Source organism: Cydia amplana, chromosome 15, assembly GCF_948474715.1.
Source record: "Cydia amplana chromosome 15, ilCydAmpl1.1, whole genome shotgun sequence".
Classification (NCBI taxonomy): domain Eukaryota; kingdom Metazoa; phylum Arthropoda; class Insecta; order Lepidoptera; family Tortricidae; genus Cydia; species Cydia amplana.
Genome location: NC_086083.1, coordinates 10,583,031 through 10,600,328, shown reverse-complemented (window position 1 = coordinate 10,600,328; position 17,298 = coordinate 10,583,031). Strand labels below are relative to the sequence as shown.

Genomic DNA, 17,298 nt, shown 5'->3' with positions numbered 1-17,298 from the left:
ATTTAATTTTATCCGACATACCACAAGGTTACAAAGCTGTATGAGAGGAACGTATCTACTCAAAGGTTAACTGGAAGAGATCCCTCAAAGGGATAAGTTCGCCATCTTACTTATTTTATGTGATTTTGTACAATAAAGAGTTTACTACTACTACGACTACTACGTACAATGGGTGCAAAGATAAAAGTTTATTGCATGAATAAAAAAAACTGTACTTATAAATTACAATAATAATAGACCTACTAATTAATTATTAAGCTTCATGGCGCAGGATCTAGTTACAGGTATTCTGTGGCATCACGTATCCCAAATTTTCCCCACGATAGCTTCATATATTGTTGACACGGCTCCTTTCATTACCACACTCACTGTAATAGAGTGGAATAATTAAATATACCTATTACTAACGTACATTACGTTATTATTGGTGTCAATTAAGAGACAGTCTGCGCCGAAGACGGGAATGTTATACTTAATACTTAGATTGTTTATAAACAAACATATACCAATCCTATCAAAGAGGTTGGTTAAAATAAATAAACGGGACTGCGTATTTCAGTTTTAAGATTTACCTCCGACGTTTCGAGGACGGCGTTGTCCCTGTAGCCTCGGAGAAGACCTCCGTTGTACAATTTAATAATGTGTAAAAATCGTTAAACCTTAAATAAGTGTTAAAATAAATAAATTTGACATTTGTGCCATTTAAAATAAGTATTGATAAAGCATCACTTCCGGGAGTTTAAATATGACCTACTTTTACATTCGCGTTTATTTGTCATGACTACCAACACGTGAGTTATTAACTATCGTTTACCGACAGCCTAGCATTACTAGGTAATATTTATCACAAGTTCTTCTTCCTAGGGACCAGCATAAGCGGCATGCCGCCGAGCACGCTCTGCACAAGGAACACGGATGGATCGAGGGGTGGATGGCGCACGGTGCTCTTTCCAGGGGTCACGGAGAACTGGCTGAGCAGCGCCGCCAGACCGGCCAGGGACTGCATGATTCCGAGACGCTCTCCTGCGAATAACAAGAATAACTTGATAGCCTCCTAAGGCCCAATGTCCTACCTATAGTACCTTCTTGAGTTCGATGAAATTTAAACCATATTCAATTGGAACAGACCAGCTATCATGGTCGCATTTTTATCACCTGTCATACCATGCATCACTTTCGCACTTACATATTTGTTAAAACGTGACAGCCATGGTCACAAATGATAAAGAGCCGGCCATCTTAGTCCTACAGAGTTGCATTTCATTTGTTTCGTTTCAAACAAATAAAAATCAACTGTATTCCCTGAACTATAGGTTCAAATTTCAGTTGGGTTTTTCTGTTGTATGACTGGGCCTTAGGAGGATAAGGTAAGCTTGAATTTTGTCTGATTGTATTTAAACCTCTTAATTCACGAATTTATTACTGAGACTTCTAGTTCAAATTGCAATTAGAGCTAACAGATTGACGTCACCGTGGTTAACTTGAACTATTTGAAGAACTCTCGGGCAAAAGGGACTTGCGTGGATTGGCATAGTCTCTTTTGCCCGGCATACTGGTATTGTCCCCTTGCGTGGGATTGGAGTTTTAATGGCTCCTATACACGATGGGCCAACGCCGGCCACTCCCAAGGGACGCAGCCATGCGGTAGAATGAGATAGCAATATCACTTGCTCCCTCTAACGCATAAATGCGTCCCTTGCAGTGGCCGGCATTGGCCCATCGTGTAGAGGAGCCATAAGTCGCATACTCCTTCGCTACTAGAACTATTTCCATTACTGTAAAACGACCCAACTGTATTAAAATAGGGTACAACTATGGTATACAATTTTAATTCAATGCAATTTTGCATCTCGCTGTAAGTACACGTGTTTCTATGAATTGTTGTAGGTACCTATAAAGAAACTTGAGTTCTGTGTCTGTGTCACTTTTGTTGGTTACCTACAAAAGTGATAAATGTATAGGTATTAAATATTACCCAGATAAACCTTGTATTTTAGTAAATGTATAATCATAATGACCTTGATGTATTTGTCATCAACACAAATGCGATATGCGTATTGATACTCGAAGTTGATACTATAGTATTTTTGCCCTTATCAATAAGGGTTAATGCACCTTTGATATTGTAGCTATATACAGTCATCGGAAACGTCAGTGCATTTTGTCACAGAATAAGTAATAGTATTTATCATACAGAACGGCCACGCACCGCCCCGCCCCGACTCGCATTACCTCGCCCCGCGACTGGCCGCGACATGAATCTGGCGGACTTCTGGCGTCCTCTCAGTAAAGCGAGCACACATACACAATGACGCGTTTACAGAGGTGCCGCGCACACATATAAACGCAAATGATTTTTGATGTATGGCGTGTCCGCCCTGTGATTTTGTACAAAACACTCACCTATGCATTTTCTTGGTCCATCGCCATACGGTAGATATATATTTTTATTGATTTTAGCCATGTTATCCGGGTGAAATCTGTCGGGACGGAATTGTTCAGGGTCCTCCCAGTACAGAGGATCTTTGTGAAAGGATTTGACCGGGACCACCACCTTTACTCCAGGATCCAGCGTAATGTCAGTGCCCGGGATGATATAAGGTTTTTGACATTTACGCATCAAGAAACCAGCTGCAGGAAAAACGCGGAGCGTTTCGCTAAAATAGATTGGTACAAAATTTAATTACAAAAATTAAATGGAAAATTTAGTTACCTACACAATTACGAGTAAAAAAAAGAAGACACTTTACTACATATTTGTTACGAGTAGGCTAGCTATATCGTGTTACCTGCTACCTGCTTATCTTTTTTAGTGAATAATGTTATAAAAATTTCTGCCGGCTTACTAAGCATAAGCATGTAGGTATGTTTGTCTGAAGCATATTTAACTCTAATAGGTACTTAATAGAAATAAAGTTCTAACAGCTTTTCTGCAGGTCTACTATGGTTACAACTTCTAGCGTCAACATCGAAATAAAAATAAGAAAACTTCACTTTAAGTTCTTCTAAGAGTTCAAATATTATATTTTATGTTGTGTGTGAGTTAAGCTAAGCAATGTAAGTAAATGAATAGTCACCTGTAACACATAGCCAGATACTTCATTTCTTTGATAGCATCATAACACAATTTGTTTTCATATCGCGCGAGCACTTCATCAATTTCCTCTTGACACTTCTTTTGGTATTGAGGATGATAGGCTAACTCATGTAGCATATAGCTGGAGGAATTCGATGACGTCTCGAACCCGGCGCTAAAGAACACGAACACTTGCGCAGCCATTAGCTCCTCAGTCAATTCCAGCTCCGCAAGATATGGACTTTCACTGAGATTTGTCTCGTATGAAGAATATTCCGCAGTATTCCCTTTTGCTTTCGCTTCAAGAAGTAAATCTATGAAATCGTTTCTGCCTGATGGTTTATACTCCCTCTGAGCCATTATACTTTTTATAAGTTCAAACATATTTTTCTCTATAAACTCGGAGAAGTAATGTAATCTCTTAAATAAACCGGGCATCATTATTTTACAAAACATCACAATCGCATCACGGGTGGTGGTATGGAATATGCGATGTCCTACACGTCTGAACATTGAGTTTTCGTCGTTAAGAGCTTCTGTGTCAAGGCCGAACCCGCAAGCTCCAATAAAATCAGTGGTATAACGTGCCATGAGTTCTAGTATGTCTACTTCTGTATCCCTAGAGGCAGCCTCGGCAGCAAGTTGCTGTAATTTTTCGGTTCTAGAAATAATCAGAGGATACATGGCTCTTAGTTTTGCAGATGAAAACGCATGTGTCATCTTCTGCCGCAGAAACCTCCACAAGTTTCCGTCGCACGCAAATAGATTATTCATTAACGGTTCTGGTACACCATGTAGGGGAAAAACTGATCTGGCGTAGAAGTAGTTAAAATCTGTTGCTAAAAATCTCTTAACTAATTCTGGATCTCTCAGGATGATAAGCGGCGTGGTCGTATAGTAATACCCAACGTATCTTTCCTGCGGGTATTTCCAGTACATCTCGTCAAAGATCTCAAAGTGACTGGTTTGAAAAAAGAGCTGTCGCGTGGCCGTGCCAAGATACGGAATGGGCGGGTCGTGCTTGATTCCTCGCTTAGACCAATAACTGAAAGACCGGGTACCATAGCAGTACACTAGGATCAATAGAACTACTACTGCTATAATGAGCACCATATTTACATATAAATAAATAAATAAAGACTGACTACTTCAGCCGACGGTGGCGTATTAGACACTGGCCGAGAATTATAATTTATTAAAAATAAACTTTTGAATGATAGTAATGACTAAACATGAGCACTGGTTGTACTTTATTATCTGACTTTTAATTGTGGGACTTAATAAAACAATGCGATAATAAATAGTAAATTTGATAAGCCCTGTAATAATTTAGAATTTTCCATGTCTATAAATTATGACATTGTTTATAGCGGGTTACATGGTTAAATCGGGATATTAGAAATCTAACTTAGTTTACATTTACATTCACGAGACAACTGCCAACAATATTAGTGCAGACCTAAATTATGTCAGGACTAATTTCGGGCGATACAAGTCATGAGGCCATGACAATAATTTTGGGGTCGTGTATTTTCTTTTGCCTTTTCTGTTAAAGTTTTACCATGTGTCAATGATTCCTGAAAATTCCTGTGATGCTAATATTTGTCTACATAACGATTATTTCTTAACATGTGAGGTGGTTAGCAAACTTTAACAATACTCTGTTAAATTTTGTCTCTTTCTAACAGAATTCTCAAAACACCGACAAACGATTATCAACTTTACTGTTTGTTATATTTTATTTACTGTGAGACTTGCGAGTATTGTTTGTCAGCTGACAATTTTGTTTACATCACAAGTTTTTCTTTCTAGGGACGAGCATCAGCGGCAAGCCACCAAGCACGCTCTGCACAAGGAAGACTGTTGGGTCGAGAGGAGGATTACGCACTGTGGTCTTTCCTGGTGCCACGGAGAATTGGCTGAGCAGTGCTGCCAGGCCAGCCAGAAATTGCATGATTCCGAGGCGCTCCCCTGTGAATTGCAAGTGAAATCAGACGGGCTACCACGAAAACCGAATTTCACAAATTGCGGGGATCTTTCTCTTTTAACTCATTGGAGAATGAAGGCGTAATTAGAGTGATGAGAAAAATGCCCGCAATTTGCGAAATTCGGTTTTCGCGGTAGGTCAGGTAAAGAGTGTATTTACTGTATTCATATCCCAGGAAGCTTAGACAAGATGACGATCGTTGATAGAAAATGCGAATCGGAACTTAAACAATGTTAGGAATTATTATTAGTTTTCGTTCGTTTGGCATTTGTCGATATAGGCATACCAGACAATTATGAAAGTTCTAGGTGAGTATACAACCCATCGTTCGGCTTTCATTGGGGCAATCGAGTTTAACTTTAGTAGGTACCTGGGATAATAAAGTCAATGTGTAGAGTAATTCGAATTATTTAACTGTTACAGACTTAAAATCAAATATTCTAATTACTTAATTACTTATTATGTTATGTGAAATATACCCAGCCAGGAAAAGTTTTTTTTTATTATTTTATTGTTTGTTTTTTTTTTTTTTTTTCATATCTAGGTATAGGTATGTCATCGACATAAAGTAGGTAGCGATCCGTCTAATAGGATTTTGATATTTAAGTCGTTAACACTTTCTTGCCTTTAATTAATTTTTAACAAGCAGAAACGTCTGCGAACGCTGCTATTAAGTTTTTTACTTTTTTGCCTTTGATATTGAAACTACAACCTTTCATGGACAAAATCCTCACCTATACAATTCCTTGGTCCATCTCCGAACGGCAAATAGACATTTTTGTTGATAGTCGCCACGTTATCCGGATGAAATCTGTCCGGACGAAACAGTTCCGGGTCTTCCCAGTACCGGGGATCGTGGTGGAATGATTTAGTCGGAATTACGACCTTTACTCCCGGGTCCAAGGTAATGTCAGTGCCCGGAATGTTGTAGGGTTTCGTACATTTTCGCATCAAGTAGCCGACTGGTGGAAAAACGCGGAGCGTTTCGCTAAAATATAATCCTGTCACAATAAACACCATATTCACTAATAAATCCAATAAGTCTACTTCAGCCGACTATGGCACGTCAGTCACTGGCCAATGTCAGAAAAATTCGAAGATAAGTATACTCTATTACTTACATACATAATTAGTCCAATCGTACGACTTGTAAATGTTTGTTATTAATTATGTAACGACAAGTCTTTATCTTCCTGGCATAACTTTACCATGTCATCTCTTAGGGAGGTCGCACACGGCGGGCGACTTTGCAGCGATTAGCCGCGTTACATCAGTCGCGATGCTGTCGCTGGTCATGTACCTATGTGGCTATATTGGGTCGCATAATAATTGATTGTCCTAATGTAATGTTACGCACAAAACTCATTTCGCATAATTGTTACCGTACTGAAACTATTAACATTTCTGAAAAATTATAAAAGAATCCTAACCTCACCTACCCTGTTCTACGCAACCTAATGCAAAATATTTTCAAAAATACTTTCTGTTTCAGCAGGAGAAATATTATGCGTAACATTACATTAGGACAGTCAATTATTATGCAACGAAATAAGACCTCCTTTTACTGTTCTTCTTATTTAATATTAGCAGGAATCGAGTTCTTTGCTTATTACCATACTTAATAACTTCGTAAGTCGAGATGTTAGTGTGTATCTTTCACGGCAATAACTGTATCATCATAAGTAAAACATTAGTGTAAGGCCTGAGTGGACGCTCGAAGCGGAGCGTTCGGCGGGGCGTGCAGCGTGGCGTCGGGCTCACAAGTGATTTAAGCAGCGTGCACTAAGGCCGCTCCTATACGCTTGCATTTGTTTAACATGCACGCCGCACGCCCCGCCCCGCTGCACGCCCAACTCAAGCGTCCACTCAGGCCTTACACTTACGTTACCTTTTTGTAAGTAGCCGCTGTTTTATCCTGACGCCATAGCTTATTTTGTAAGGGGATTAAAAACTACCATAGCGTCACCTAATGGGCAGTAAGGCCGCGGACTAGACGCACGCGACTGGCGGGGCGACGAGTGGCAAATCAAGGCTATTCATAGAATCCAGGGTTAACCACTAACTCGGAGTTAAGCGTTAACACAGGGTTAAATTTTACTGGAAACTTCGGGTTTAACCGGTTAACCCCGAGTTAGTGGCTAACCCTGGATAGCGCAAGTGGCCCTAAATGTTTGAACGGCCTTGATTTGCCGCTCGTCGGTAAATTTTTTGAGAAGTGAAATTTGGCGAAAAATATTTGGCCCAAAGGGCAGTACACCGGTTCCGACGTACAAATTAGGCCAGGGGAAGCGGGAGAAGTGCTAGCTTACATCACAACCATAGAATGTGTATTCGTCTGGTCTGGGGTAGGTTTTTATGTCGATTAACTCTACCTATCAGTTTTTTAAGGCAGATTTATGATTTATACGATTTTATTGTTATTCCCTCTACAAAATAAAATGTGGCCAGTAACGTAAGGGTAACATTCCATTTCTGACCGCAGCTGCACTACTGGTACTGAACGCGTCGCTGTTACTGTCAATTTCCATAGTAAAATGAACAGTAGTGCAGCTGTCGTTGGAAATGGACTGTCACCTAAAGTAATTTCTGTCATCCCCAGCGTTAAAAGGGCCACGTAAGATATAAATAAGTCATATGTGTACGAATGGTATACCATTGATAATCAGTAGTATTCGTCCGCTGTCACATTTCTTTTCCTTTATTAGGAGACGGTACGTGACTGGACCTTTAGTGGACCTTTTGTCGCCCTTGTGGTTTATCTTGGGTAGACCTAAACTAATCGTATTTTGTGTTTTTCTGCAAAGCTTGTGTCAGGTTAACTTAACTAGGCTTGCACTAGGGGATCCCGTTGTTTCCCATAAAGTTTTAAGTCATAATGTATTGTTTGTCATATTATCATTAGTCATAAAACTGAAATAGTTAACATTTCAGGATTTTCGTTAGTTTATCCTATATATAGGTTAGGTTAGGTTAGGTTTGTTTTATGGCAATCCTGAAAATTTACGCGTTTCTGAACCAAATGAATTATGACTAACAAAAATGCGGGCAAACAATACATTATGGCTTAAAACTATTTAGGAAACCATACCCTTGCACTAGAGTAGTAAATGAGATAAAATGTGCACTGATTTACGTATTACTAAGTTTCTAATTTAATTTAGGTATGTGTAATGTGATATAAGTATTCAGAAATTTTAGTTTATCCTGATTTCAGTTATAAGTAAGAGCAAATCCATCGAAATATATTTCGCCGTGCCGAGGTTCCAACAAGTTTCTGGAAAAAATATTATTTATTTTAGTTTTTTTTATTCCTCAACAATTAATTACCACAATCTGCGGTCTGGAGGCTGCCACTTATCCGCTTAGCTAGCAGTGGTTTCTTCACGTTAAGTATTCGGTAAATATTTACTAGCTTAAAATTTGTAATAGAATCTCAAGCCGGATCATTTCTTCTGAACTGGAAATTATAAGGCGTCAGATCTTCATCCAACTTTGGAATTTAATAAGTGCGTTTAAAAGGAAATGATTTATGCTAAAGGATTAGGAATGAGTGATGAAGCAAATCGTAACTTTCTGCAAAGTTAACATTAAATTTAGGCAGTTGTTAATGGTCTTTCGTGAGTTCCTTTATGTATTTGCGATAAGTAAGAAGCGATGAGTGATTTTTTTAAATTTTTGCTGGCCAAGACTTCATTTTATGGGCCACAAACCTGCTACAAATTCACTGAGTCATTCTTAGAATGCTGCAGAGAGTTTAGTCTTGAAGCCTCGTGAACGTCAGCTGTGATTCTTTATGAAATAAAACTATTAAAACGGATTATATCGCGTATATTAAATTGAGCGGTGGACTCCCATCACATAACACCTCGAATGTAAAATAACGAGATCATACATATCAAAATAACTGTATCTTATGAAATAACTCGCGGTCACCACACAGCGCAGTAGCATCCATGTTTACGATCTGCCCCCGTGCGCGATAAAAACGCGACCGTGCTCGCGTTTTTATCGCTTGTCACCATGCAAAAGGGACGCGCATAGTGACAGGCGATAAAAATGGAACCGTGCTGAGCCCGCTGTACTTGTTTTAATTAAAATTTTGTACAATAATTCAATTCTAGTCTAAAGTGTCATTCAATGGAACTTGCTAACTATGTAAACAAACCGCCATACTAAAATTGACACTGAATGTCAATTTACTAGTAACTTTTGTTTACATACTTAGCAAGTTCTATTGGATGACACTTTTTAGAGGTTAATGACTGTTACTTAATATAATGGATATAACTCAGTAGTGATGTATACCTATCGTGATCAATCGTAGAAGTAATTTTCTAGAAAATTACCACCCATGACATGTGTATATGCACTCTCCGTACATAAATGTTTAAGAAACTATCAAAATATAAATTAAATTATTAAATTCTAAGCTAAGCTGATACCTCGAATAAAAGTTTTAGACATTTATCTGTAGTTTGGTGCTTGAAAAAATTGTCGCTCGCTAGTCGTTTAGTGTAAGGCCTAAGTGGACGCTCGAAGCGGAGCGTTCGGCGGGGCGTGCAGCGTGGCGTCGGGCTCACAAGTGATTTGAGCAGCGTGCACTAAGCCCGCTCCTATACGCTTGCATTTGTTTAACATGCACGCCGCACGCCCCGCCCCGCTGCACGCCCAACTCGAGCGTCCACTCAGGCCTCACACTTATATATTACGTATAGTCTTTTTACGTTTTATAGGCGCCGGACAAACGGATGTTTTTGAAAGGGGTTTGGACAATAATTTTTGTTTTCTTTTCACTTGCTTTTGTTTTGGGATATCTATAATATTATCTCTTTTGTGGTCAAGCCTATTGCCACTTACCATGAGGTAGAAGTTAGGATAACCACGGCTGATTTCGGAATTTAATATACAAAGTTCAACAGAGAGAAATGACAACCGTTATGTCCGCATAGCTGCTTGCTTTATATTGAAGAAATTGGCAATTTGATGCTCTTGAAGAAAACGTAGGTAGGTAAGTACATACATACCTTACTACCTAATTAGGTTTCGACTACCTTTTGGATTTATATGAAATGAAAATGCGACGGTCGTCCATAAACATTTATTAATATAATTTATCATTTCCCATATTCCAATGGTAGTAATAATACAATTATCATATTCCATAATCAGGAACGTTCCATATAAGAAGCTACGTACAGAATTGTCTACTAGGCTGCAATACCGAGTACCCCCTGTCCGAGAGTAAACAGTACACCAAGATTCGTATTTTTAATATGAATAATTATATTATGACACATTCATATTGTTAAAAGTCTAAGTTGCCAATCGCTAATACAAATGGCGCTGTATAAAGGCTTAATATAGCGTCTTTCACCAAGTTTTATCGATAGTCTCTTAAAATTCTAAAACATTAATGTTACATTTTTTTTTCTATTTTGTATTCGCTACTTCCTATTGACATAAGTTTACCACCAATTTTAGTAGCTACTGCTTTATATTTCTACGTTTAGCTTAGTTAACTCTACATACATACATTGTAAGAAGAATGTTGAAGCGCGCGCGGCGCGTCCGCACCGCTGGCAATTAAAACGAAAATGAACTGAACTATAACGGCCAGCTGCGCGGCGGCCGGGCGCGCTGCGAACATCTGATTGGCCGAGCTAGCGTCGAGCGTACTGATTGGGCAATAAGGCTGGGTGATTGCCCAACCACGTAAGCGGACACCCGACTCAATCAGACAAACCATAAAGACTAAAACACAACAGAACTAACAGAAGTCCAAAAAGCTAAATTTTGTATACAAGGTCCAAAAATATTTCCAAACTAAACTTTAGGTCCCTGTTTTCGATTCGAATTCTAGTTTGAAATGATAGAACGTGAAACGAGAAAGCCGAGAACGCAATATGTCCGTGTGTTAACGCAAGAGTTGTCGCGTCCGATGGAGCGGCGGGCAAGTCGGCTGGCGGGAGCTGGCCGCCGCTTCAGGGGAGCCATGGTTGGTTGGAGCCCTCACCCCCATTTCTGGAAGAGGCCCATGCGCTGGCAGCGGCAGTTAGAGCCCCAGAGGTTGCACCGGCAGGAGGAGGAGTGGCAGCAGTCGCCGGGCCGGTGGTCGCAGTTCCCGCCGCGCCGGATGCAGGCTCTCCTGAAAACGTAGATCAGCGACGAACGTCTGAAATCACCATCGGATACTAAACTAAGTTTGTGCGTAAGAATAATTTACAATACCTACGTGTAATAGTGACGGTCATATAATACCTATTATGTGCATATTTATAGGACTAATAATATATTTTAGTGTTGCCTTTCTATGTCGTTTGAATTAACGGGACTTGTCTTTCTCATGTCGATAGGTCCCGAATTCTATATTATTATGTACTGTATGGATATGTTGTTTCTAATCTAAATGTCTTGTCTCATGCCGCTCACGCGTCAATCTCACTTGTACCTACATGCTTGTTAGAAAATGCCGGTCACGAATGTCACGATGATATAGACGGAATAACGCAACTACTTATTATTAACTTCTGAGATACATAGGTACTTTATGTATTTCAATGTCACTGTTACACTCGTAGGTATTACCTATAACTTGAAGAGTGTGACGTATGACGGGCGTGGCATAAGTAGTAATGATAGTGTCTGTTAAAAACAGTGTGGAAAAACGGCCTTGTTGTTAAAAAGTGATCAGTGCTTGATCACGTGGATAAATCCAGTCAAAAGAAAACGCTTACAAGGAATAAACGATAAGCTTTTTGTTTTTAGGTAGGCACAAACTTTATGCATACAACCGTTAGTGTAAGGCCTGAGTGGACGCTCGAGTTGGCCGTGCAGTGGGGCGGGGCGTGCGGCGTGCATGTTAAACATATGCAAACGTATAGGAGCGGCCTTAGTGCACGCTGATCAAATTACTCCTGACCCCGACGCCACGCTGCACGCCCCGCCGAACGCTCCGCTTCGAGCGTCCACTCAGGCCTTACACTTACACTAGGGTAGCATTCCATTTCTGATCGCAGCTGCACTACTGGTATTGAACGCGTCGCTGTTACTGTCAATTTCCATTGTAAAATGAACAGTAGTGCAGCTGCGGTTGAAAATAAGGAATTAAAGCTAAAGCCGATTATCTTGTCCGAGTCAAAAGTACAAAATGTTCGTCCGAGTCAAAAGTCATTACTTACATGTACTTACTACAAGTGATTGTATTTGCACGGTCAATGACAAAGTTATCGATGTGCCATAAATTGCATAAATACCTGAGGATTATAACAATAAAAATACACATAAAGTTTGTTAGCCTTCATATCTTTGTCCTTGACTGTACAGATGTAGTGCGTAATTGTTTATCGTATTTTCTTGGAAACGTTCGTATTTGTCATACTAGTTCAGTCAATGTCAGTACTTTTTGTACCGAGACCACAGAATAAATAATAGTACTAAGTACAGAAGACTCACTCTCTAACAAAACGCGTCTGTTACGATCAGCACAGATATGGCCGCTAGGTGGCGACAGCGCCACGCGCGGCTTATGGCTTTCCCCAAAATTGGGGCCGAACGGATGTACTTTTAGCTACCTGTAGCAAAGCGACGAAATCGCGGAGTGAGACACGCCTGCCGAGACTAAAACGAGATGAGACGAAATAAACTTACTTCCCAACATCCTGCAGCAGCTGCAAGTCTGCCGGGTCCTCGCCGTAGTCGGGAACACTGATCTCCACGTCCTCGTCTCCTACGGCAAGATACAATTATTGCTAATAATATTATAAATTCGAAAGTACCTATCTGTTACTCTGTCTGTTTATTTAGATGAAAAGTATGGGGTTTAGAGCGTCGCGGGGAAGGACATGCGTTAGGAGCTCAGACACTATCAACTTCACGTGTAGTTTTACAGTTCCTCGACAAAAAAAAAACAACTTTTACGCAAAAGAAACCGCGGAAATGGGGCTACTAAATAATTAATTTCTGCGGTAATAAAGTAATACTGCAAACAACAAAAAATCACAATAAATATGACTGCCTAGAGTATGAGTTGCGTTCTCGCATGTGAGTCCGTACTTGAAGTCGCGCAAGATGTATGGAGTCGCGCACGAGAACGCTACTCGTGCTAGCAGGGTGCGAAGCCAACATGTCAATCGTTTACGCTCCGTAGCGAACGAAACGCAACTGTCACTGTCGATGTCGCACTAATATGCTAACGCAAGCGATTGTCACCTTGGCTAGGCACACAGCTCAGAGAGACAACATACTAGCAACTCCCGAGCGTCTAGAATGTCTAGATGCTGCTTGACGCACGTTGGCGCAACTGCGCAGAGACACCATTTTCGATAGCGCTGACTGGACGGCGACGCTCAAAAGACGCTAGTGTGGGGTATCTTTTATCTTGCAGACTCATATGATAATAAACGTCATCTATCTTGTGAAAAATAGTAAAAATTTTATGACATTACATTAAGTTTGCAATAACTTAGACACTTTTGAAATATAATATCCTTTTACAAAGTTACTCTCTCACTGGTCTTTATTACAACGCAAGGCAAGGCTTTTGAGTAATGAAATGAAATGGATCTTACTTACAATCTTTTATCTTTGCTTAAAACTTATTATTTAATCTGTTACTCCAAGTGTGTAAGTCAGTCAGCCAGTAAGTTCGGTGTCGGTTCAGCGTGAATGTTAAGGGGCCCACTGATTAACAGTCCGTCGGACGATATCGGCCTGTCAGTTGTTCGGAACTGTCAACTTTTTATTCTAACTGACAGGCGAATACCGTCCGGCGGACTGTTAATCAGTGGGCCCCTTTAGAAGCCCCAGCAATTTTCATAACCACGACTATCCTGTCAAGATTATACGACTAAGCACCACTGCGCCATTGCACTCACCCGGGGTTAATCGCGCGGTTAAACCTGGAGTTACCATGGTTACCAGTACAATTTGACACTGGGTTAAAGGTTTAACCACTTAACCCCGCGTTAGTGTGATGGTGCAAGTGGGCCTAACGCTGCGTCTTACGACTCTTACGTAAGCGAACAACTCGCGAACGCGAAGCGACGCGGCGCGGCGCGGCGGGCCCATGGCGTTCGCGTCCGCAACGAGATTCGAGGCGTTCGCGTTCGCGTGTTGTTCGCCTACGTAGTACGCTACGTAAGATGACAGAGATAAAATTACCAGGATCGATGTATGACGCGTGCGTCCACTCAGCGACGAGCAGGAGCGCCGCTAACGCCAGCAAGAGTGCGCCGGCGCGCGGCATGCTGCCGCTCAAGCGCTAGCCTGCAACAACATTTTCATGTTATGCTTGGTACACTTGGGCCAACGTGCTTCTGATCCCCCCTGCATAGAGAGGATGCCCTAGCGATAAGCCGGGGCTGCCGGAGGGCGCCGTGGTGGAATAACATCGATCCCAGTGCGCCCTCAAGAACGGCATCTATTAGTCTCCTTCTAATTTCCTGGCTTTACGCCCCCTCTTAACATATATAATTAACATTACGAAAGGAGCCAACAGGAGCTAAGATTTAAATATTTTAGGTAAATATACCCGTCTCGCTAACGGAAGCGGCTCCTAAAACTAGTGCGATAAGGACAAGGCGAAAAATCCTGCGTAAAAATCTCAAAAATCGAGGTTTCGTACTCGACTGTTTCCTCCTCCAAAACTTAACCAATCGTAACCAAATTTGGAAATCTCAATGATAATGACATTATATGTGTCGGACCGTTTTGCTTTTTTGACTAATTGATCAGTTTTGAATAGCACTCCTCTCATTGCGGCATAGTCAATTAGGCCATTTTGGCCATTTTTGAAGGGCTCTAGCGCCTTAAAAAACAAAAATATCAAAAAAAGCAAAACGGTCCGGACACCGATATTGACAATATTAATCTGTGTTGAAAAAATCATTGCTCTAGCTTCAAAACCCACGGAGGAAACAGTCGAGTACGTTTGTATGGAGAAATGACCACTCCTGTTGGCTTAACCTCAATATAAATCTACAATACAAATAAATACATTGATTGAATTAGATCGTCACTGATGTAACTATTAATTCAATATTTACAGCCTTATCGAGATTAAATTACGAGTATTACGACAAACAACGGCGGCGTTATTGAATCGCGACAACGCAACGTGTAGTCGCTTTGTAACTTTGTATGCACGTTGCTTTTGCTGCACGTCGAACCTTTGTGAAATTAGCGGTTAAATTGCAAGCGTGTCGAGGCATCGCGTAAAATTTGTTACCGTAAAACGGGGTGAGTAGGTTTCACGGGGAGAGGTGGGTTATGAATGGGGAGAGACGGTTTCAGAGGGGGGTGAGAAGGGATTTTAAGGCTACTGGTACAAAAATAATGTATTCCAATTTAAAATGGAGCTATAGTAATACGCATAAAAAAAAAAAATCGATCCAACAATCTTCCAAAATCATCTTTGTATGAAAACCCCTCTTACCCCAAATACGAGGCACTACGGGGTGAGGTGGGTTTTCCTCTTTATCGTCAAAGTTATGAAATGGAACTACCCAGAATTAAATAAAAACTAAAATACAAACGTCCGGAACACTTATTATATACACCATTCAATTTTTATATGTAAAAATAAAATGTTATCGGCGTTTGAATTTCAGTTTTGACCCTACTCACCCCATTTTGCGGTATGTAGGTATTTTAGACAGTGCACGTAGAACGTGAAAACGTGGTTTCGCATCGTGTTTCATTAGCAAACATCGGAATTGCGGAGGCAAAATTTAATGGTAGAATCTGTGCGGAAAGAGAAGAGTCGTGGAATGTATGGGGCCCAGTACATTCCACGCTCTTCTCTTTCCGAATAGACTCTAGGTAGGGAGTTCCATCGACAAACTCTATCTGATATCACCCCCTTTGTTTGTCAGTGTATATTTGTCATTATTCCTAAGTTATTAACAATAACAGTGTGATTTTAAAAGATCTTGAAATAATTTTCGCTACCCAAAGGTTGTCTGGAAGAGATTGCTTTTAGCCAAACGACCGCCCATTTTTTCCCTCTACCCTTAAGATTTTTAACTTGTACTGTGTTTCTTTAATTTTTAAGTGAAAAGGAGTTCTATTAGGTATAGCGTGTCTGTGCCTTAGGAAAACATGATTGGTGTAAACACTCCAGCATTATTCAAAACTTTCCACCAATAATTTGCTCAAGTATCGATGTCTTCTGTAACTTTTATCTACAAACTCGTTATAACTTCACAGTTCCGCCTATTTGAGTCGGGTTGAGTCCCGATTGATCCATTCGCGATTTCTCGTCGCTGCGAGTAATCCAACCGAAGTAATTAAAGTTGGTCTTTGAGATCTCAGATTGTTCATGCGAGGGGAAGAACGTTATCTTGATAAGACAACAGAGGGCCTACCGCGAACTACGTTCGACGTGTTACCTCCCTGTCACACTTACGTACGAATTTACAAGTGCGACAGAGAGGCAACACGTCGAACGTGGTTCGCGGTAGGCGCTCTGAACCAATAGACGCGTGACGTGAAGTAGAATAATTTAATTATTGTAATTTAACTTTATTGCTACGACGCAAATCTACTAGGCTTTTGCCGTCTGAGTGTGTGACATAGTCGTGAGCGTATTACATAGTCGATGATGATATTATTATATTTATTTATAAAATATGGAATATACGAGTATATCAAAGAACTTTAGGTGTAAGTAGATATGAACGACTACGACTGCACTTACACGTGATATTATATACAGGGTGTCTCATTTAAATCGGTCAGTATGGGAAAGTCTGAAACTATAAGACATATGAAGATCTGTTCGTAGGAACCATGTCATCGATTTTAATAAGAAGAAAAACTGCATTCATACATTAAAAAAAAAACCTGTACTGATGGATGGTCGCATGGTAGACGGATGAAACACGTTAGACCGGGCCGTGTCCGGGCCGGACCTTCCGGCGCATACTTTTCTATGACAGATGACAGGTGATCATGTGATGCTTTCCACGGAAAACAAAGCTCCGGAAGCTCCGGCCCAGACACGGCCCGGTCTAACGTGAGTCATCCATTATTTTATATTTATGTGCTTGTTATAGTTGTTATACGTTTCCTTTTTTAAAAATATAAAAAAAGTCGTTTGTTTGGAAACTCAGCAATTTCCTAACCGTGTTCGTGTTTTACAATTTAATAACGCCACTTATTTACTAGAAATGATTTACTTTCCACCCTTGTATCCGAAATAATTTTCCCGCCCATAGCAACACGCTTAGCCTTTATA

At 40.5% G+C, this 17,298-nt stretch overlaps 3 protein-coding genes across 6 annotated transcripts; all 3 read right to left on the bottom strand.

Annotated features, from left to right (window-relative positions):
- Positions 1-844: 844 nt before the first annotated feature.
- On the bottom strand, positions 845-4,398 carry LOC134654812 (cytochrome P450 6B2-like). Its single transcript, XM_063510282.1, has 3 exons — positions 3,078-4,398; positions 2,404-2,657; positions 845-1,023 (listed from the first exon to the last, which is right to left on the bottom strand). The coding sequence occupies exons 1-3, from the start codon at positions 4,187-4,189 to the stop codon at positions 845-847; spliced, it is 1,545 nt and encodes a 514-aa protein (XP_063366352.1). The 5' UTR covers positions 4,190-4,398.
- A 414-nt stretch (positions 4,399-4,812) lies between these two features.
- LOC134654870 (cytochrome P450 6B7-like) lies at positions 4,813-6,047 on the bottom strand. The gene is made up of 2 exons (XM_063510333.1): positions 5,798-6,047; positions 4,813-5,047 (listed from the first exon to the last, which is right to left on the bottom strand). Exons 1-2 carry the CDS (start codon positions 6,012-6,014, stop codon positions 4,869-4,871), a joined length of 396 nt encoding a protein of 131 aa, XP_063366403.1. The 5' UTR covers positions 6,015-6,047; the 3' UTR covers positions 4,813-4,868.
- A 4,100-nt stretch (positions 6,048-10,147) lies between these two features.
- LOC134654537 (U8-agatoxin-Ao1a-like) lies at positions 10,148-14,363 on the bottom strand. Of its 4 annotated transcripts, none has more exons than XM_063509985.1 (3): positions 14,223-14,363; positions 12,711-12,789; positions 10,148-11,235 (listed from the first exon to the last, which is right to left on the bottom strand). In XM_063509985.1, the coding sequence occupies exons 1-3, from the start codon at positions 14,305-14,307 to the stop codon at positions 11,073-11,075; spliced, it is 327 nt and encodes a 108-aa protein (XP_063366055.1). In that variant the 5' UTR covers positions 14,308-14,363; the 3' UTR covers positions 10,148-11,072. The 4 variants fall into 4 exon arrangements, with proteins under 4 accessions (XP_063366055.1, XP_063366057.1, XP_063366056.1 ...); XM_063509987.1 differs by having other exon boundaries at positions 10,148-11,208; XM_063509986.1 differs by having other exon boundaries at positions 12,711-12,786; positions 14,223-14,348.
- Positions 14,364-17,298: the final 2,935 nt, after the last annotated feature.

What these genes read in the sequence shown, in the direction of transcription:
- LOC134654812 (XM_063510282.1), bottom strand. Translation starts at nt 4,189, where the DNA reads ATGGTGCTCATTATAGCAGTAGTAGTTCTATTGATCCTAGTGTACTGC. An exon ending in TATCTGGCTATGTGTTACAG is followed by an intron (nt 2,658 to 3,077) that starts GTGACTATTCAT and finishes AATCTATTTTAG; the next exon opens with CGAAACGCTCCGCGTTTTTC. An exon ending in TGGACCAAGAAAATGCATAG is followed by an intron (nt 1,024 to 2,403) that starts GTGAGTGTTTTG and finishes TGTTATTCGCAG; the next exon opens with GAGAGCGTCTCGGAATCATG.
- LOC134654870 (XM_063510333.1), bottom strand. Translation starts at nt 6,014, where the DNA reads ATGCGAAAATGTACGAAACCCTACAACATTCCGGGCACTGACATTACC. An exon ending in TGGACCAAGGAATTGTATAG is followed by an intron (nt 5,048 to 5,797) that starts GTGAGGATTTTG and finishes TGCAATTCACAG; the next exon opens with GGGAGCGCCTCGGAATCATG.
- LOC134654537 (XM_063509985.1), bottom strand. Translation starts at nt 14,307, where the DNA reads ATGCCGCGCGCCGGCGCACTCTTGCTGGCGTTAGCGGCGCTCCTGCTC. An exon ending in CGCGTCATACATCGATCCTG is followed by an intron (nt 12,790 to 14,222) that starts GTAATTTTATCT and finishes ATCTTGCCGTAG; the next exon opens with GAGACGAGGACGTGGAGATC. An exon ending in CTGCTGCAGGATGTTGGGAA is followed by an intron (nt 11,236 to 12,710) that starts GTAAGTTTATTT and finishes TGGTGATTTCAG; the next exon opens with ACGTTCGTCGCTGATCTACG.